Source organism: Bidens hawaiensis, unplaced genomic scaffold, assembly GCF_021521415.1.
Source record: "Bidens hawaiensis isolate Kalapana, Puna unplaced genomic scaffold, B.hawaiensis_p1.1 tig00012838_1, whole genome shotgun sequence".
Lineage (NCBI taxonomy): Eukaryota > Viridiplantae > Streptophyta > Magnoliopsida > Asterales > Asteraceae > Bidens > Bidens hawaiensis.
In genome coordinates this window covers 210,447-231,454 of record NW_027492071.1, presented here as the reverse complement: position 1 = coordinate 231,454, position 21,008 = coordinate 210,447, and the positions used below count along the sequence as shown (strand labels likewise).

The 21,008-nt window shown below is 34.0% G+C and overlaps 1 protein-coding gene and 1 pseudogene across 1 annotated transcript; both read right to left on the bottom strand.

Moving 5' to 3' along the window:
* Positions 1-79: 79 nt before the first annotated feature.
* LOC143542391 (protein CutA, chloroplastic-like) lies at positions 80-1,936 on the bottom strand. The gene is made up of 6 exons (XM_077034986.1): positions 1,791-1,936; positions 1,595-1,713; positions 985-1,047; positions 519-550; positions 316-410; positions 80-229 (listed from the first exon to the last, which is right to left on the bottom strand). Exons 1-6 carry the CDS (start codon positions 1,925-1,927, stop codon positions 148-150), a joined length of 528 nt encoding a protein of 175 aa, XP_076891101.1. The 5' UTR covers positions 1,928-1,936; the 3' UTR covers positions 80-147.
* A 1,426-nt stretch (positions 1,937-3,362) lies between these two features.
* LOC143542413 (zinc-finger homeodomain protein 2 pseudogene) lies at positions 3,363-3,905 on the bottom strand (annotated as a pseudogene).
* Positions 3,906-21,008: the final 17,103 nt, after the last annotated feature.

Below are 21,008 nucleotides of genomic sequence, written 5' to 3'. Positions count from 1 at the left end.
CTTTTGTTTTGATTATAACTAGTTTATTTGACCAGGACACTATAGCCTCTTAAGATCCATCTGTTATATTTATTCAGCACAAACACAATCATCTCCGAGTCATAGTAACCTTAAATCACACACCAGTACCCTAAACATCTCACTTGATCACTCCCGGGTGCTATTTTTGAGCCATTCCAAATAGGGGACACTGCCACCCGTTATAGGCAACGCAATCACTTCAGGCACACTGCAACAACATCATCATCATTAGTTCAACATCAAAATTCAAATTGACTCCTTAATGACTATACCAGCAGTATTAAATGCCCTTACTCATATTCATGGTTTTGCTTGACATGCTCGGTTAGAGCATCCAGAAGGGACTCTCTGGTTTTAATTATGAGCAGTTCCTCTGAATCGGTTTGTATCTGCACAACAAAGTGTGAAATTCACTTTAAGCTGATGTAAATAGTCACAACATAAAATGGATATTTCTAATTTTCGGGTGTTATAAAAGCCAAAAGTACAAATCATACCTCACCGTTCCACAGGTACACCGACTCAATACCTGCACTCAAAGGATAAAGACCCACGTGACTTGTTTTTCAAATCATACGCTCAAAATCCGTGAGGTTTGGCGCTTTTTGACCAAAATGTCCAAATGTGCAGCGTGAAGTGTCTACTTTTTTCATACAGATTTTTATGTTCACACAATGATACGTTTTAAAAAAAGCCTAGTACGACGATTTAACAAATCAGTAACTCAATGTAACACGCGCATCATTAAATACCTAAGCTACAGAAGCAAAAATTACTGGTTAAGGCTTACCCAAATTTTTAAACATTTTTTGTCATCAAAGTACAAAGGCTACAAAGCAAAAGATAAACCCTTTGCATTTATCAAGTAACTTCAATAGCAGACACAACAATGTTATCAACATTATAAAAATTATGCAACAAGAAGAATATCAATTATAAAAATTATGATATGAAGTCACATACCTGGTACTCTGTTAACACAAGCTGCAAGCTTTTCTTTCACAATGCTTCCTGCCAATTTCTTACCTAAACAAAGGGTACAAAATCAAGCAGCAAGAATAATGCAATCAAATCAAAATTTGGTCATAGACACATCTAGAAAACTAAACAATCGATATCAGTGTCGTTAGTAGGGTATGGGGAGGGTGTGCCAGGGACAAACCCTACCTCTATCCCGGGCTCAAATGCTCGATTGAGACACCAGGCTCCAAAAACATAACATAAAAAATATCTAAATGAATCAGCGCAAACATTGATCAAATACATTTTGTAAACGAACTAAACGGCAAACGAACACGAACAAGGGCATGTTTGTGTTTGCTTTTTTAACTTTAAACGAACACAAACACTTAGTTGGATAAATAATTGTGTTCATGTTTGTGTTAGATCATTTAAAATCAAAACAAACAGTTCACGAACATAGCTGAAGATAAACAAACATTCACGTACATAAATGAACGAACAAAACATGACTTCATGGTTGTTTGTGTAACTAAAAGAACACACACTTAAATGAACGAGTTCACATTGTAATAACAAAAGAGGCAGCAAGGTAAGGAAGGTTAGTCGAAACCTGCTTCTTTGTTGGGCACAGTGACGTACACAACAATACTCGGCACCGTGTTCTGATTGGAGGCTTCCATTCTTATACTAGTACTGTGAAACCCCTGCGTTTTGCTACCTGAACTCAACCTGAATCAATTCAATTCAATTGAGTACAGAAGCCAATAACAAACCCTAAAAATGGATTGGGAAAACAATAACAGTACCGAGATGAGGGAAAAGTGGTGAAAGAAAATGAAGGATGGAGATTGTGAAAGCCTAAACTCAGCACACAGAAAGCCCCGACTAACGGTAATCGCCGACGAACTGCCGACGATGTGAGTGTGGAAAATGAAATTGCCATTCTTGTTAATAATACAACAGCCCAACTCAACTACTTGTAACCGGTCAATCGAACCCGACCCAAAACCGAAACCGGGTTGGTGTGTAAATAACCATAGGTTAGAGACCGGTTTGGAGTTTTCAAGAAAAAAAATGGTTTTTCTAAAGAGGTTGCTAACCGGTTGGTTATTGATGTTAGCATAACGGCTATATAGTCCATTGTGGTCGTTGGAAATAAGTTAATGGCCATTAAGGGGTGTTTGCGATTGCTTATTTTAAGCATATTAACTTTTGAAAAAGTTAGAAGGTGTTTGATACTTTGTGTTATTATGAGAGGATAAGTTAATAAGTTACAATGCTATAACTTATTAACTTATGGAAAAAGTTATAAGGAGGTAAAATAAGGAATCCCAAACACCTTCTAAGTTAGTATAAACAAGTATCTAAGTTAGTATAAACAAGTATTGGGTATTATAGTTTTATTACCGCTTCTCTAACTCTCAAAAACTAACCCCTCAATTCTCAAGTCTCAACCCTATAGACATAAACCATTTAAGTCTCAACCCTATAAACATATAAACCATTTAATTATAATCACCAAAGGCATAACTGAAAGTAGCTATTTATTACCACCTGCATAACTTTGTGAGTCTAAACTTACTTTTACTTGGCTTCTTTTTGTAGGCCGGCCCTTCACAAAAGATACACGGAAATAGAAGAAAGAATATGCAAAGCACGCCATTACATCCTTGAAACTAAATTACAATTGGAAGAAAAACAAAACTAGAAACTAAAAGCAAAATACAACGGGGGGTGGCTGAGGATTTTTGTTAAGCGGAGATCCTTTAAAAAAGATTTCAGGCCACTCATGTGAACCTGTTTGTCTCCCATGGTACAACAACCGCAGCAGGAACCCGTCTGTTTTGCATTCATCTTAACTCCATTTTGGGCACATTTTGATTCATCGTGATCCTTTTACATAGAAGGACACGATCGTACCAAATAATAAATATATTAAAAACAAATACCAATAATTATTTGTGTCCAAAATAAGTGAAAAAACACATTTGCACTAAAATTTCAAACACTTTTATTTCAACTCTCACCGTCTTATCGTTTTTAATTCCTAAATCTTCCTTATAGTAACTATTTACTATTTCATCTATTCAACTCATATAATACACACTTATCAAACCTAGTATAATATTTAATCAGATAAGTATTTGATCACTTCACAGTGTTTTTAGCTTACAAGCTAAAGAACCAAGATACACAGCCTGTTAATGTGAGTTTGGCAGATGGAAGAAATGATGAATTGCTAAACAGATAAAAGTAAATAAATCTAGGATATCTGACAGATGCAAAAACTTGCAACATGAAACAAGTAACTGTTAAAAAGTAAAGCAACAATAACAAGAAGTCCAGAACCATGCATTTAAAAAACATTGTCAATAAACTTATTCCATGACTACTGCTTGTGATGAGTTCATTTTACCCAAGGTGTGTTTGTTGTTGCGCATCCACACCTTGAGAACTTTTTTGTTGACGCCTATCTCCGCACATAACTGTTCAACACTCACCTCGTGCTCTTTCTTAGCGCGCCACCCCAACCCCTGCGCAAATGCCAGCATCCGGTCCTTTTGTTCCCTAGTGAATTTTGTTCGGGCGCGCTTTTCTGAATTGCCACCAGCACCGCTGGAGCTGGCTCCCAAGTTGACTCCGGGTGCAGAAGGCTGATCATTGTTCACCCACTGTCTTGTTGCATATGTCTGAACTACAACGAGTTCTCTGCGGTGAAAGCTTCGGTGGCAATTGCAAGCACAACAAATCAACGCATCCCTGGTTCCGTAAGGTCCTTTTGGGGAAAACTTTAGGCATCCGTCATGGTTTGGGATAGCCTCGAGTGTTCGGTTTCTTGCACACTCGCAGAATTGGAAATAATAATACTCAAAGTTCTTACTCCCCATGTTAACAGCTGGCGCTTGTTCATGACTCGCCATACGATTACTGCTTCTTCAACTAATATAACAAGTACCACATCAGCAGGTTACTACTAATTAACAGACACAATCTGCTTCTTCAATTAATATAACAAATACCACAATGCATTTTTACCAGAAAAACTGGATTATTTTTCTCTTTTCTTTTTCAAGATTATCTTTTTTAAAACCGTTTTCGTGAAGCAAAACTGAAAAAGAAGTATTAACAAACAAGAATGACAGTAAACGTGTAGCAAATTTTGTGTCACAACTGCGTAGCAATACTAAAAACAATTTGAAATCGCGATCCAAAATGCGTAGGAACTTCCGACCTATACACTTTCCGCAAATTTATCGCAACGTACCTTTGTCACAAATGGGTGTTCGCTATGCATCTCCGACCTATAGATGTGTAGCAGACCCGGGTATTCCCGTACTATACCAGATTGTAAAACCATGTCTCAGTTCTATGTAATACATAGCACATAATTGTGGGTAATTACGTGTTGGGTATTTGCATGTAATTACATGTCGGGTATCTAGTTAAAGAATACCGTTGAGATTTTCTAAGCATATTTTTTTCTTTTCATTTTTTAAATAAATTAATGATTTTAACAACTACTAGTTATTGCAAGTATGATAATCTGTATTCAAATTATCATCATAAAATTTGAAATATTAAAAAAGTGTAAATGTTGATTTTGTTATGTCCCTCAATAGATAGTGGGTAACATACAAATACAAATGATATTATCAAAATGCATTTACCAAAGAAAAGTTCATTTTCTAGATAATTAAACTAATAAAATTAAAGCATTATAAGACAAGTTTAAGGGAAAATAAAATTAAAATTTTCCGGGCATATTATTCGTGAAATGGTTTGGGTAAATAGGTTTATGATTTCGAGTAATCGGGCTGAGTATCACCTAACTCATATATGTTCTGTACCTACGGAATGTTTTTATTTAAATGTCGTACTCATCGAAGATGTTTCGGTCATTTTCATCAGGCTTAGGCTATTTTTGCCATCCCTAGCAAGGCCATTTTATAAACAAACAAATACATATACGCCTGATTCAGATGCGCTCTTAAATGAACCAGAACCAAAAGCCAAAAGGAATTGGGAACTTGACTACTTGAGGCTCGGATCAGTGATTGACGATGGTTACCATCCATCTCCTTATAAGTGGTGGATAAAGAAACAATTAGTTTGTGAGTTCATTTGTGTAATATATTATTATTATTTTTTAACTGTTGATACCGTAAAATATTAAATTGTTTTCTTTATAATTATTTAACAATAATTTTTTAACACCTAAGGGTATATTTGGTTGGAGGTAATGGAATGAAGGGGGAATGAAATGAAAGAAGGAATGAAATTGACAAGGGAATGAAATGGATCATTACCATTCATTTTCCTTGTTTGGTTAACCTATAGGAATGAAATCATTTATTAATTTTTATTGTTTGGTATCTAAAAAAATTGTAGAAATGAAATTGAAATAATAAAAACACTTCTATCTCAAAAAAGTGAATACTTTTTAAACCCAAAAAAAAAACCTACAATGGCGACGTTGGTAGCTCCGGCGACGAAAATGGCGGTGGCGGTGGCGGTGGCGATGGTGGTGGCAACGGTGGTGGTGTCGGCAGAGTTGGTGGTGGTGCCGATGGTGGTGCTGGTGGTGGTTGTTAGGTGATGGTGTTGTTGAGAAAGTAGGGTGAAGGAGGAATTGAATGAAAAAAAAGAAGGGAGGTGGGAAGGAATGGATTTGATAGAATGGGATTCCATGTGTAATGGATGATTCCATTTCATTGAGCAACCAAACACCACTTTTTTCATTCCTACGTAATGAATCATTCCTACCTAAAAGTTCATTTTATTGTCCATTTGCAGTGACTTCAACCAACTCCGAAATTTGCGATAGTCAAACATTTTACCACTAGATCAGTAAATTGTGACAATGTCACAATTTATTTGGAAGGAGATTATATTATGAAGAAACGCGTATGTTTGTGCTAGAGAATTATAGGGATTAATTATTGGTCTAAACTGAATAATACTTTCAAAAAATAATTTATCACATGGATTTAGTTTAGAGAATTTTAATACATAAACCAGGGGTGATCAATGGATCATATAGAAATCAGGTTATTCGGTTAGGTTTTTTTTAGTTTGAAGTTTTTAGAAGTCTATCCGAAATCCGATCCAAACCGAATCTATCATAATTTAATTAGGATCGGATTCAGATAAAATACGAATAATCCAAAATTAATTGAACAATCAGTAATAAACAAAATAATATTTTTTTCTTAGAAAATTGGAAATAAATAATGTTACATTTTGTGTATTGGCTGATAGTAATCTCACCTTTAAAAATCTCTGCAAACGGTCCAACTTTTCGACTATTTTCTCTTAATTGACCTCCGTTAAAAAATATTTAATGTCGTTAAGTTTTTTTCATGAATTTCAAACAGACGTTTTAGGGCTTTTGATCAGAAGAATGAAACAAGTCGTCTGATGTAAAACTTATCTCGAAATGGTGATCCAAAAGACGAAACAGTGCTTTAATTCGGGTGTTTGAATTTCCAATTAACAAAAAATCAAGCCATTTAAATCACCGTTTCGATATAAGTTTTACATCAGGCGACTCATATATTTCTTCTGATCAAAAGCCCTAAAACGTCGGTTTGAAATGCGAAAAAAAAATACACTTAACTGAGGTCCATTGAGAGAAAAGTAGTCGAAAGGTGGGACTGGTGACGGGGACTTTTAAAGATGGAATTATTATCAATAATACACAAAATATGAGATTATTAATTTTCAAGTTGCCTTTTTTCTTATTTTTTGTTTCTAACATTAGACTAGTTTAGAATCACAAAGAGCATACAAAACCGGAAAATACAAATTAGTCTTAAGGAAAAATTCAAAATTTTTCCTTCAAATAATGGTCTAAATGAACATACAAACCCGGTAAACACCACTAAAAAACATGTTTGTTAATTGGATTAAACGGGTATCCGAATAATTCAAGCAATCTCAATTTTTTAAAAATAATATCCGATTCTGATCCAAATCAGAATTAGTTATTCATATCAATTCGAGACGAATATCCAGATAAAAACTAGAAGTGGTATATATCGGTTTCGTTTTTTTTTTTTTTTCGAATTTCCTGAACACCCATACACGAACGAAACCCATTGGCCGCTCCTTTAGTCGGTGTTATGAACAATAGTAGACTTCCATTCATTTACAATCTGTATTTTGATTTTAAATATATCTTTAAAATTGAAAATTTATATACGAAAAAAAAATGTGTGTTTTCCTTAGGAGCTCAAGAATGGTATCTTTCAAAGCTAATGAAGACAATTCAATCATGTCCAAATTGATCTAAATTCACATAACAAATTCATTAAAAATGTTAGGTTCCACAAAAATATTTGTAAATCAATTAGAATCTAAATCTTCCTTTATTAATTGAAACAAAAGAAATTTCTTAAAAATTTAAGATATTTAGAAAAATGTTGTAGTTTGTATCTAACGATCAAACTATTAACTAGTTAAAATTTACCAACAAATCAATCAAAAAAGAAACAAAAAATCATAAAAGAAGCATATCGATCGAGTAAGATAAAAAATAAGTAACGTATAAATTACCTAAGGATATCACAAATCGTGCTGAAATAGGTGGCACAAAATTGATGCAAGCAAATCGGAGCAAATTGTGAATAAGCAGCGCGATGAAGAGCCGATGGAGCAAAGGTGATTACTTTGCATAAAAAAAGTGAGATCGAGATCGGGGACCCGCAAGTGAATAGGTTTACGATCTATCGATTGAGAAAGGGGGCAAATAAAAATGACGCTAGGGTTTGAGATTTATTAATTCCTAAAAGGGTATTTTTGTCCAATGTTTTCACGAATTGAAAAAAAAAATGTGAAATGCCACAAGGTAGCGGAAATGAGAGGTTCTAAAGCAATATTTTGAAAATTGGCCGTTATCAAATAAACTGCATACAACATATCGGATTTTTCGTATTTGTATTTATTTATGTTTAAACGTATTCGGGAATGCAATTCGGATCTTTATTATTAATAAAGTCATTCATTTGTAAGTATTCATTGATGTATTTTCATTTTTATACCCTTTTTGTTATTTAAACTTGTTTTTAATGCTTAAAAACTCTTAAAAATGCCAAAAAATGGCATTTTTGGGAACATCAGGGACCAAAATGGTCAAAAAGGAAAAGTCAGAAACACCTCCACACCGAGTCATGCGACGTAGGAGTTCATTCCTGATTGCGGGGCGCGGCCAGGTCACCAGATCAGCAATCTTTTGTAATTTAAGCTCTAACTCGTGTTTTAATGCAAAATCGCTTATTTTTTTGACCAAATCACGTGTTTTAAGCTCCAAGAAAACACTTCTAGAATTGGTACATAATCACTTACATTAACCCCTTCATCAAGAACGAATTTTGATCATATTTTAGTTGATTGAGTCATTAAACGAGATTTGGTTGCTTAAACGAACTATTTGACTAAAATTAACTTGTGTCCACTAATCCTATATAAACAAGACCTTATTCATCTACAAATCTCTTCCTTAAACCCTAATAACATCTGTAGTAGCTGTCACCCTAAAAAACCACACGATTTCCCCTCCGTTCTTGCTATTTTATTCAAGATTGTTAGTGTTCGTGTTGACTTTGTTACTTTCTCGGTGTTTGACTCCGTTTTCTCAACAATCTAATCACTTTCCGGGTAAGTTGTCTTCTGTAAGTTATTCTTTATTGCTCAGTAGTCAATAACCCTCAATCAATTTCTAAGATTGAGGGGAATTGACGGGTCAATTGGACTCCGACTTGTTTAAGGACATATTGCTCAACAACGTTGATCAACCGTTTTCTATCACTTATGGTCGGAACCGAATTTCGGTTCAGAAGACTTTTATTTTTTTTCTCAAGATTTTAAGGCTACTGACCAAAACCTGACTTCCAACTCGCTGTTCGGATTCTGGTCAGTACCAGCTCGCTTATTCGTTAAATATCTCATAACCGGAGTTCTAGACATTCGTTTGGATCGATTCTAGCGGATATGTTCTCGGTTTTAATCATAGTTTATTGTCTCTAACTTAACTATGTTCAGATTTACTCAGTCAGCGCGTTAAAGGACGGTTCACTTGTTTAATCGCATTTTATTCTTATTATATCGCAAACTCACCTAAATAATAAGGTGAAAGATCATTCCGCTCATATTTTATTGTTTTTCAATGATTTTGGGGAAATATGCGTGTTATCTCATATTTTTACATTATATATATACTCAACTAGCAAACGAAAATCTTGTGTGTTATCAATTAAATGTTAACTGCTATTTGCTAAACCATTTACTTTATCGCATTCGGAGAGGTCCAACATAATCACATTAAAGTATAATCATACGCTGTCTTAGTAGTTAAAGCCCGATTCACATGGCGATGGTCAACCGACGCCCACATTTGTATATGTTAGTCATGGTAGCCAATGCCCGATTTGCTAGGCATCGGTCAACTGACACAACTATTTCCTCATGGTTTGATTGATTTATGCTCATATTATTTTGTTTGTTCATTTATATTATATATGACTACGAGTGTCAAAAATGGTGATATCTCACTCAACCTCGTGTTGATAAATCTATGTTTATTTTGTACGCATATGCAGGTTATCAGTTGGTTTTGAAGCTAAGGTGAAGAACACATAGAGAGACCGTTAAATATTAAAATAAAGGAAATTTGCGTTTTATTTCGTTTTGGGATTATCTGTTTAATTTGGATTATTATTGTCATGTTTGGAACTTGTGCGCTGTTTGAAAGTTTGAAATAAATAAATTAATTAGATATTGTCATGTTTTATATTGTATGATAGTACTTTGTGAGCTATGAATCAAATGTTCGCACCCCCGCATTTCCGTCTTAGGTTGGGATGTGACATTGCGCTCACTAGTTTGTTTGAAAAGTGTGATGATCTCATAATTAATTTAATTCCAACTTTATGGATTTAAACACCAGAGATTACATCTAAACCAAAAGTAAACGAGCAACAAGCTACGTCGCAGCCCTTTTTTGAATTACACAACTCAATCTTAAAAATATACCTAATACAAAATAATACACCCTATCTAAAATGGCCACTTAGAAAGAAATAGACTAAAAAGAATTAATTCTGAACATACACAACATATGTATAAAAAAATAATTTGTGATGCGAATTGGCTGTGTGTAGTTTTTTTTGTAGAACTTTTCGATCAAGATTTTAAATTAAATGTGGGAAAATAACAATACCGAGATGAGGGTGCAGTGATGACAGAAATTGAGGGATGGAGATTGTGAAACCTTAAACTGATAACACATAAAGCACCGACTAATTGTAATCGTCGACTAATTGTTGACGATGAGACAATTGATTTCAATGTGGAAGATGAAATTGCCATTCTTGTTTTTCTCATTACAATTGGCTGCACTTATATGTGAAAATTGTAACCGGTAATCGAATCCGACCCAAAACTGAAATCGGGTAATACCCTATAGAGGAGAACCGGCTCGTTATGAATATAAAATTTTATTCATGTTGTATCATGTATGTACGCATCTCTTTAGTGGGTTGTTTGTTATGATAAAATATGTGGAAGGGCTTCTTTGTTAGTTTTAGTATTTCAAGGGGAATAAATGTAACTAATACTAGCTACCTAGGAGTTTCTTTTTATTGTGATTACTAGTTAGTAAGAGCATTCATAACAACAATCCAATACAAGCTGACACATCGTTGCCACATCAAATTCCAAACTTTTTAAAAATTAATGTCAGAGCCTTGTGCTTAGCTATAATTAAATACTAAGCCTTAGGCTCAGTTAAAATGGAAAATAAAAATTTTCTAATTGAAGATGATTCTGAAGAATCATACAAACAAAATACTGAAGTTATCAACTTTAGTGAAAATGAAAGAAATTTTCAGTCAGATTACATGATTAATTTTGACCAATTAACAAAAATAAGCAAGCTTAAGTTCAAGCTTGATAATAGACAGTTTTTTAATCAACCTAATAGTTTGCAAAGCCTAGTTTCAAAGGCTTTTTCAAGAAAAAATAAAATCCTTTACTACTTTAATACTGAAGAATTTTCAGTAGACATAAATGATACATCGGGAAAAGTATTTTTGCCACTCTTAACTAAAGGAGAGATAGCAAAAAAACTTTTGACTATTAAACCCGAATTAAGAAAATCAATGAACATGGTGCATATAGGAGCGGTAAAAATCTTACTAAAAGCACAGTTTAGAGATAGAATTAATTTTCCTATAAAAATGGCTGTTGTTGATAATAGAATCATTAACAGACAAGATGCTCTCTTAGGGGTAGTACAAGGAAATTTAGCTTATGGTAAATTTATGTTTACTGTATACCCTAAATTTGCTTTACATCGAGATTCAAGAGATTTTGACAAAACTCTTAGTTTCATACATCAGTGCGAAAGAACTGATCTAATGGAACCAGGAAATAAAGTATTTACGATTAATTGTCTAATATCGTATGCTATTACCAACAGTACTCATTCAATAGAGTATAAAGAAAAAGAGAGTATAACAATCGAAGATATATTCTCAGATATAGGAACAGTAGAAGAAAGTAAATTCACTGAACCTTCACAACTTCAAGAAAATTGGGCAATAAACATAGCTCGAGATAAACAAATTTTAGAGTCTAGACCTAGACACAGTTTTTCTGGACACACTCTAAGAACTAGAGAACCAACTTCCACCTCTACAGAAATACAATTAATACGATCTATGTCAGAAAGAATAGATAAGTATGGAGAAATTCTTAAAGAGGTTATAGGAATATAATGCCTTTAACGCCAATAATAGAAGCAATAAAAGCTCTAGATGATGCAATTAACTTTGAAAAAAGTGAAATTCTGAGATACGAAGGCCAAATAAACCAAACTAGATATAACTTTATGTTACAGGATAACATAAAAGCTCAGAATATAAGATTCTTCAAACAAGAATTAGCTGCTGCCAAAAAGAAACTCTCTAAACTTAAAGGGAGAAGAACTCTAATAACCACAACATGAGTTCTCTTCTAAAGTTAGAAGAATTAATTAGAGATTTAATTAATAAAGTAGAAAAATTATCTACCAATGAAAATCTAGAGACTATAGCTGCAAAGATTATTAAGGATGTCTCAGAAAAGATTGATAAAATAGAGGAAGCTAAGCCTCAAAAGATGGAACAACACACAAAAATCTTCAACGAACGAGGAAGATTTCAAAAATACTATTTTCCTAACTTTAATGTAAGAAATCCGTCATTAGGAAGTTCTAAATGTCCAAATGCATTAAAATGGCCTTTTGGTACGAAAGAAACATAGAATATTAAAAAATACAATTCTTTTAAAAACTAACATGAAAGGACAACGCCCATGTGATAATATTTTAAAAGAACGCCCATGTGATAACCTTTTAAAAGAAAAAAGAAGCCCATGTGAGATGTCTAAATTATTAAAAATTGAGCTACAAAAGTGTCACATAATTAAAAAATTCAGCATAATTCAGGATGACTGGAGTATGCATCCAGGTGACAAATTAGAAACTCTATCCGAGTTATTAAAGCAAAAGTTAAAACTTGAAAGAGAAATTCAAGAGCTTAACAAAACAAAAAAATGAGTTATATCTCTCATAAGCTAGAACAAATATTTGACAATCAGCTAGAGACAGGCTCAGCTGAACAAATACATGAACTAGTCCAACTAATGTCACTAAGTGATAAAGAATGCGAACAAAAATTTGCGGAAAATAAAATATTTTCCAGAAAAGAAAAGTCTTAGAGACAAATATTTTCCAGAAAAGGTTTTTACAGTAAAAGAACCTAAAATTGAAGAAGATATAACACCAGAACCTATAACTGAAGATGAAAGTTCTTCTGAAGAATACACTCCTATGTACAATAGTAGAACAAATAGGGCCAGTACTAGCTATACTAGCCACAAAAAGAAAAATATAGAATTTTCTATGCCTTATCACAAAGGTATACCAAATTCTAATAATGGAAGTTCAACCACAATTGACACTATTAAAATAGACTGTATCTTCGATCTTGAAAAAAAAAAGAAGTTATAGACAAATGGAATACTGAGATTAGTCTCATTATCCAATCCAATCCAGAAGAGTTCTCTAATGCTAAAGCAGTTTTATTACTAATAGAACATAAATCTTCCGGAATCATTCAAGATTTCATTAAAGGTACAACCTGGAATGAAAATATGAATGGTATAGACCTCTTTGACGAACTAATAAACGCCATGTATATGATGTTTTTAGGTCTTGATTTTCTTACAAATAAAGATCAAGAAAATCAAAAATTGCTGGAAAAAGCAAGACAAAATCTTACGAAAGCACAATTATGTGATATATGTCTTTTAGACGATTTCACTTGCTTATTTGAGAAAAACTTGTACAAATTAAGTGCGGGTGAATACCATTCCTGGATAGAAGCCTACTTAATGAAAATCCCCATAGTAGGAGAAAAAGCCAAAGAAAGATGAAATAAAGAAAAGAATTCTTTTACTATGCATTCCCTCGGATTTGCTACAAGAATTATTAAAGAAGAAATAGCAGTCTATTGTGATTTCTCCAATAAACAAAAACAGTTAAAAAGATTTAACAAAAAATGTTGCATTACTTTAACTGAAACAACTCAATTATCCTTTGGATGTGACCCACCCAAAGATAAAAAATACTTCAAAAAGAAATATAAAAGAAAATATAAACCAAAAAGAAGGTTCTGGAAAACCAAGAAGAAAAATTTACGCCAGGTAAATATTTTTCAAAAGAAAAACCAAAAATCTGTCCGCAAGGAAAGAAAAAATGCAGATGTTGGATATGTTCTGAAGAAGGACAATATGCCAACGAATGTCCTAACCGACAAAAATTCCCAGAAAAAACAAAGCTCATTTTAGAAGCTGAAGAAGAAGGATATTTTCTTTCTGAAAACATTTACGATGGGTATACTCAGGTATATTCATTAACAGTCAAATACGACTCTTCTGACGATTCTACTGACTCAGAATGACTACAACTCATAAGCGAGAAAAAAATGAATTAGGCAAATTACATTTTTGTCAAAATATTTTAAAATAAGAGGAATTGATCTATGCTAATATAACCAATCCCAACTCTATTTATATAAAAGGAAAAATTTTTCTAAAAGGATATAAAACGATAACTTTACATTGCTATGTTGATACCGGAGCAAGCCTCTGTCTAGCAAGTAAGTACGTTATCCCTGAAGAACTTTGAGAAAACACACCCAAGGACATTAAAGTAACTATAGCTAATGAAGAAACAATCAAACTAAATAAGGTTTGTAGAAATCTTATAGTTTACTTTTCAGGAGAACCATTTCCTATTCCTACCATTTATCAGCAGAAATCAGGAATAGATTTACTCATTGGAAATAATTTCTGTCAGCTTTATGGACCTTTTACACAATGGTTAGACAGAATATCTTTTCACCTTAATCAAGAAATGATTCTGATTAAGAAAATAACCAAAGCACTTCGCGTTGGGAACCCCGATTTTCTTGAGTCAATGAAAAAAGATTTAAAAATAAAGCAAATACCTGGTACTAATATAACTCAAGAAGTTATAAAACCAGAAGAAAAATATTTCATAGAAATACAAGAATATCAAAAAATAGAAGCACTACTTGAAAAAGTATGCTCAGAAAATCCCATTGACCCAGAAAAATCCAAAAACTGGATGAAAGCGTCAATAAAATTAATAGATCCTAAGACTGTAATCAGGGTAAAACCAATGAAATACAGTCCACAAGATAGAGAGGAGTTTAGCAAACAAATTAAAGAGTTACTTGAGCTAAAATTAATTGTTCCAAGTAAGTCACCTCATATGTCACCAGTGTTTCTGGTTGAAAATGAAGCTGAAAAAAGAAGAGGAAAAAAGCGAATGGTAGTAAATTATAAAGTGGTTAATTCAGCAACAATAGGAGATAGTCATAATCTTCCGTGTATGCAAGAATTACTAACCCTCTTAAGAGGAAAAACCATGTTTTCTAGTTTCGACTGCAAAAGTGGTTTCTGGCAGGTACTATTAGATGAAGAATCTCAGTTACTAACTGCATTCACATGTCCTGATGGTCATTATCAATGGAAGGTAGTTCCTTTTGGATTAAAACAAGCACCTAGTATATTTCAAAGACATATGCAGAATGCTTTAAGAGGATTAGAAGATTATTGTACCGTCTATGTAGACGATATCATTATATTTTCTAACTCTAAGGAACAGCACTATTTTCATGTTTTATCTGTTTTAAAAACAATTGAAAAATATGGAATTATTTTGTCAAAAAAGAAAGCAAATCTTTTTAAAACAAAGATAAACTTTTTAGGTCTTGAAATAGATCAAGGAACTCATTGTCCACAAAAACATATTTTGAAAAATTTACATAAATTTCCAAATGCTTTAGAAGACAAAAAACATCTGCAAAGATTTCTTGGTGTTTTAACTTATGCCGAAAGCTACATCCCGAAGCTTGCAGAGCTCAGAAAGCCGCTACAGGTAAAATTAAAAAAGGATTATGTATGGGATTGGAAAGAAGCCGATACAGATTACATTAAAAAGATAAAGAAAAACTTAAAAAGTTTTCCTAGACTTTTGATGTGTTGTAAAACACTCGTATTTTCCGCACGTTTTATATACGTATTATATCATATTTTATATGTTTTAACTCGTTTTAGATAGGTTTTACATACATTTATTAATCTTGTAGGTTTTGGGTAAAAGAAGGAAGAAAAACCGAGCTTTTCGAGCATTCTACGAGCATTTTTACGCATACAAGTTCAAGACAAAGCTCAAGGCCCGACCCGTATGCATCATGGAGGCCCATATCCTACATTATAATATAATATATAAAAAAAATAAAAACCCTAGCAGCTAGAGAGGTCCGATCGCAGCAGGGCAGAAGGGAGGAAGAAAGAAAAAAGTGTTGTTCGACTAGGGTTTGATCGTGTGACGGCTAGGGAAAGAAGAACAAGCAAGAATCAAGCCTCGGGATCGATTTACATCAGTTGTTACAGCAAGGAGCAGCCCCGGAAACACCCAATATCCTTACATCTTTTTCATTGTTCATACACTTTTAGTTTCTTGTTTAATTGTTGAATTGTTTTGCAATTACTTGAGAGATTGAATTGTTTATTATTAGGATTGATTATTGGACAATTGTTAAGATGATTGGTATGAGTTTTATGGTGTTTTTATTGAGAGTTTACTGCTGTCCAAAAATTATTATTGGCTAAACTTGTTAGTTCTACATAGGAATGATTATTCTTGTTAGTGTTTGATGAGCTTGTTGGATTGTTTGATTGATAGACTTTAATTGTTATTGTAAAGTTTGATTTAGACATGAAATAGGTTGTGTTTAAGGGCTGGAAATTTTGGTGATTCATTGCATAAACCTCGTGTGTTGATTGATTAGTTTTGTATTGATTAATCGGTGCATTGTTTGATTCTAGACTTTGTGTTTAGGGTTTGTTTGCGGTAGGTACCACCGTAGGGTTTTGTTGCATGATTAATTGGATTAAGTACAGCAGTTAAACACCTTCTTTCAGACCGAGAGGTGATAGGAAGTTAGGGTTGTCTCATTGCCTTTGCATGCTAGAATAAGGATTGCGCGAGAGCGAGTTCGTTTCTTGTCAGGTTTAGGTGTTTTGAGCGACTAGTTGATCTATTTTGGTTTAAGTTGAATTGTTCCTCTATCCTTGGTTGTGTAGTATTCATTACCATTAGGGTCGAGTGTTGGTGAGACCGAGAGGTGATCCTTCATTAGAACACATTAGCAATTGTTTCCCGGTTTGATCGTTTTAGCCGATTTTGAGTAGTTAGGGTTTGTTGTGTGAGACCGAGAGGTAAACCAGTGAGCCCGAGCGATCCTTAGTCGTGCCATCTTTAGGGACCGGTGTCTATATATCATTCAATCCATTAGATTGTTAGGCCTACAATTTGATTCAGACCTAGGTAGACGTTTTCTCCATCCTAAGTTAACACAGTTAGTTTTCCGTTAAGTTTTCTATTTTTGGTAAGTTTTGTTAGTTAATCCAGTTAAGTTAAAAGAAATCAAAAATCAATATAATTATTATTCTAAGGTAGGTCTTGTCTAGGGTTAGTGATCTTTAGCGTTCTGACGTGTCCACGTGTTCGATACTCGGACTTCCTAAGTCTATACTACTTGCGATCGGTACACTTGCCGGTTGTGTGTGGTTTTAGGATTTTCGTTTTAATATTAAAGCTTAGTTGTGAGGGTCATATTTATAGGGTTATTAGACACACATCAACTTTATCTTCCAAAAGAAGAAGATTTTCTTATAAATGAAACCGATGCCTCAAATGATTTTTGGGGTGGGGTCTTAAAGGCAAAAACAGCTGATAGAGAGGAAATTTGTAAATACACATCTGGAAGTTTTAAACCAGCTGAAAGGAACTACCACAGTAATGAAAAAGAATTACTGGCGATAAAAAACACCATTTCAAAGTTTTCTATTTATCTAACCCCTGTAAAATTCCTAGTCAGGACAGATAATAAAAACTTCACTTATTTCCTAAAAACAAAAATTTCAAGAGATAATAAGCAAGGACGCCTAGTCAGATGGCAAATGTGGTTTTCAAGATATTCCTTTAATATTGAACATCTTGAAGGACCAAAAAACGTGCTAGCTGATAGCTTGACACGTGACTTTCAAAATACGTAAGCAATGACGTAATCTTTTTCTATAAATAGAATGCGTCTCTTTCGAAAGTTCATCACACCCTCATTTAGAAAAAGAATTGTGATGGAAGAAGAAAAAGATAAAATCAAGGCCTTACGCCTAAAAGAAAAAATTCTTTTAATAGAATTACGAGCTGTGCAACAGCAAATTGTGTTATACAATGAATTGCTTAACACCAAAACTGTAAATTCTGTACAGGAAGACGAGAGTCTAAAAACAGAATCTATTCCTTTACAAACGGCTAAAGGTAAAGAAAAATCAAGTCCGTTGATCCCTGATGCTTTGGGAAAAAGAATACATGAGGCAAAAGATGAGCCACAATCATCTTCTAGTCCGGAAGCAAATGGCTCCGGTAAAGACAACTCAAATCCGTTTACGGCTGATAGTTTGCCAAACACTATTAAAACCACCTATGCTCAAAAGGTGACATCTTCAGGAAATCAAAATTCAAGATTCTACGTCATTTTTGATGGGGACCACAGAGGAATTTATGCAGACTGGGCTATTGTCTCAAAATATGTCCAGAATATATCAGCTCCCTACAAAAAATTCAGCTCCTTGTTACAAGCCCAACAAGAAGCCACAAGATTTTCTGCAGAATCTGGGAAAAAAGAAATTCCATTAAGAATTTCTATCTTTCCTACACCTGTAGTAAAGACGACAAGAACATCACCGGTTAACTTTTCAAACTCACCATTTGAAAGAAAATCAGAAAAAAGAATAGAGATTCAGAATGAAGAAATCCACCTAATAAGTTTGGACGAATTTCGATTAGTCTGGTCTAAAGCTAGGGCTTTTAGCCCAGACGACTTTGAAGTCGAAAATATATACACAGAAGACAATACATCAAAAATTCTATACAACTTCTGTCCAGGATCTGATCCTCATTTAGTTTCTCTTGCATTTTCTGCTGGACTAATTAAATGTATATATCCCTCTGCTAATTTACAAGAAATTAACTTGTTCACAGAAGGCATGAAGAAGGCTATAAAAACCTTCAGAAAAAAGATTGCAGCTGCCAAAGATGCTAACATTTATATTGAATGCACCTCTGCGTTACCAGATTCGTATCAAGGAAAAAGCTTTCCCGCCTTACATTTATTAGAGGTTGGCTTAGCTAAAAAAAGAAATGTCCAACCTTCCAAAGTCATGGAAGAAAAAGAAGATATCAGCAATTGGGTCTCCATTAGAGTTAATGGGTATCTAAAAATCTTAAAGACTCTTCAGCAGATTAAAGTTGGAAGTTTTAAGAAAATTACTTACTGCAGCCAAAACTGCATAATTACTAATTACAGTGGAACCCCCTACCTGTTCATGAAAAACATGCAATAGAGACCATTGAGCAAAGAATCATTCTCAATCAACTTGATGTAGGTCCGGCCACTAAAAATTATTGTGTCAAGAACTGGCACGCATAATAGAAAATCATGACTGTGAAGAGTGCAGAGAAAGTGACATCCTCTCAGACGAAATGATGGAGGATACACGTGAATTGGACCCTACACATGGGTTCATTGATTAAAAGCAAGCATGTGAATAAAGCAAGCAAAGCGACAACCTCTCGGTCAAATAATGGAGGACACGTAATTAGGACCCCACACGGGTTCAATTATGAAGATAATTACGTAAGTACTTACGTAAACAAAAAGAACTTTACGTTCATTGTTTTTCCTATATAATGTAAGAATTGTAAGGGATAGAGGCATCGAATACTCTCCCGAAAAATTTAATTTCCTTGTAATCTTAGCTATGTGTGAGTAAGCTCCCTCTTAGGGGAAAATGATGTAAATATCTAGAAGTTCTTCCTCCGGGAAGAACAGTTATGAAATAAAATATTCCTTTTTATCAACATCTCTGAAATTTGTAATGAAATCTGGAGTCCTGGAGTCAATTTTATTTCCGTCAAGGCAGGAGGCCATAGGAAGATAATGATTGGATTGACCACTCATTACAAAGGTTCAGAGACAATAGAGATCTAAGGTATATATGTCTCATAACTGTTATACTTCAATGATTTTACTCGTTTTTCCTTAAATCAAAAAATTATAATCTTTGAAATAATTTTCAAAAATCATGAAAACAAGATATCCACACTTCTGGTATCAGAGCATTCATTAGATCTCCATTATCTAGGGGAGCTACCTAGGAGTTTATTTTTACTGTGATTACTGGTTAGTAAGAGCATTTATAACAACAAACCAATACAAGCTGACACATCGCTGCCACATCAAATTCCAAACTTTTCTTAAAAACCCTCACTTGCTTCTACAACAATAAACATTCACAAACCTATTTAAAAAATATTAAATATGTATATACATGTATGTCTAAATGTAGTATGTGTGCGTATAAAAGATGTGGGGCCCACATTGCAGGTTTGTTGCAAGTCTGCAGAGACAAACCTGTCACAAACTTCAATGCTCCACAATGGTTGATTTTAGCTCCCCCTAAGTTTGCCTGGTGTCACATGAAATCAAACTTTTGGATATGTAGCCAATGTGGATGCTCTAAGTTTATTTACCTGGCATGTTACTAGCCTTAGGTTTTGTCATGGGTAGTTATTATACTTTGTTTAAATGGTTGTGTATGTACTTTGTTTTCTTCATGCAATGAAATAAGATTTGCTCTCTCCTTGTCTTCTTACTTCTTATCCTTGCATCACAAAGGTGTATACCATAACATTGTTGGGCTATGGGCTCGTTTATGTTTTGTTGGGTCTAGTACTACCATGTTGGGCTTAGTTTGTTTGGACCGTACGCCAACAAACCCGTCAAGATTGGATGGATTCAAAATCCTTATTGTAGGATGATTTGATGGTGGTTAGTTATATCCATAACCTATGGGACGTTATTATCCGCAACCGTGCTCATCCCAATCATCTCACCGGTTTGTTCTAGTTATGTAGGGTTGATTAGAACAGTTTGTAACAAGATGTTATCACAATCAGTTATCGTGTGTGTGTTTGTGTTTATCAATATGGTGTCCACAAAGAATGAAGATGAGAGATATGGAGGGATTGAAAACTGGATTGGATCATGACCACCAAGTTGTGAACACACGTGCTATGGGAGTAGCCCATGCGAAGCCACCCAAGGGCCCACAACAAGCTATGTGGGAATCCACTATCCAGTTTACAAAGCCTGATGAATGGAAATGTAAATGTGGGCCCACTTTGTATAGCCCATGAGGTCACAAGTCACAACATATTGTAAGTTAAACAAACCAGGGTCTTGGCTAAGTTTGAGGGTTAGAGTTTGTCTAAGTGAATTCGAATCACTTAATCTTGTGTCGCAAACATACTTAATTAAATAGCT

Excerpts from the sequence above, each read along its gene's own strand:
- LOC143542391 (XM_077034986.1), bottom strand. The coding sequence starts at position 1,927 with ATGGCAATTTCATTTTCCACACTCACATCGTCGGCAGTTCGTCGGCGA. Across the intron at positions 551-984 it reads TTGTGTTAACAGAGTACCAG|GTATTGAGTCGGTGTACCTG; the intron begins GTATGTGACTTC and ends CTTTGAGTGCAG. Across the intron at positions 411-518 it reads TGTACCTGTGGAACGGTGAG|ATACAAACCGATTCAGAGGA; the intron begins GTATGATTTGTA and ends TTTGTTGTGCAG.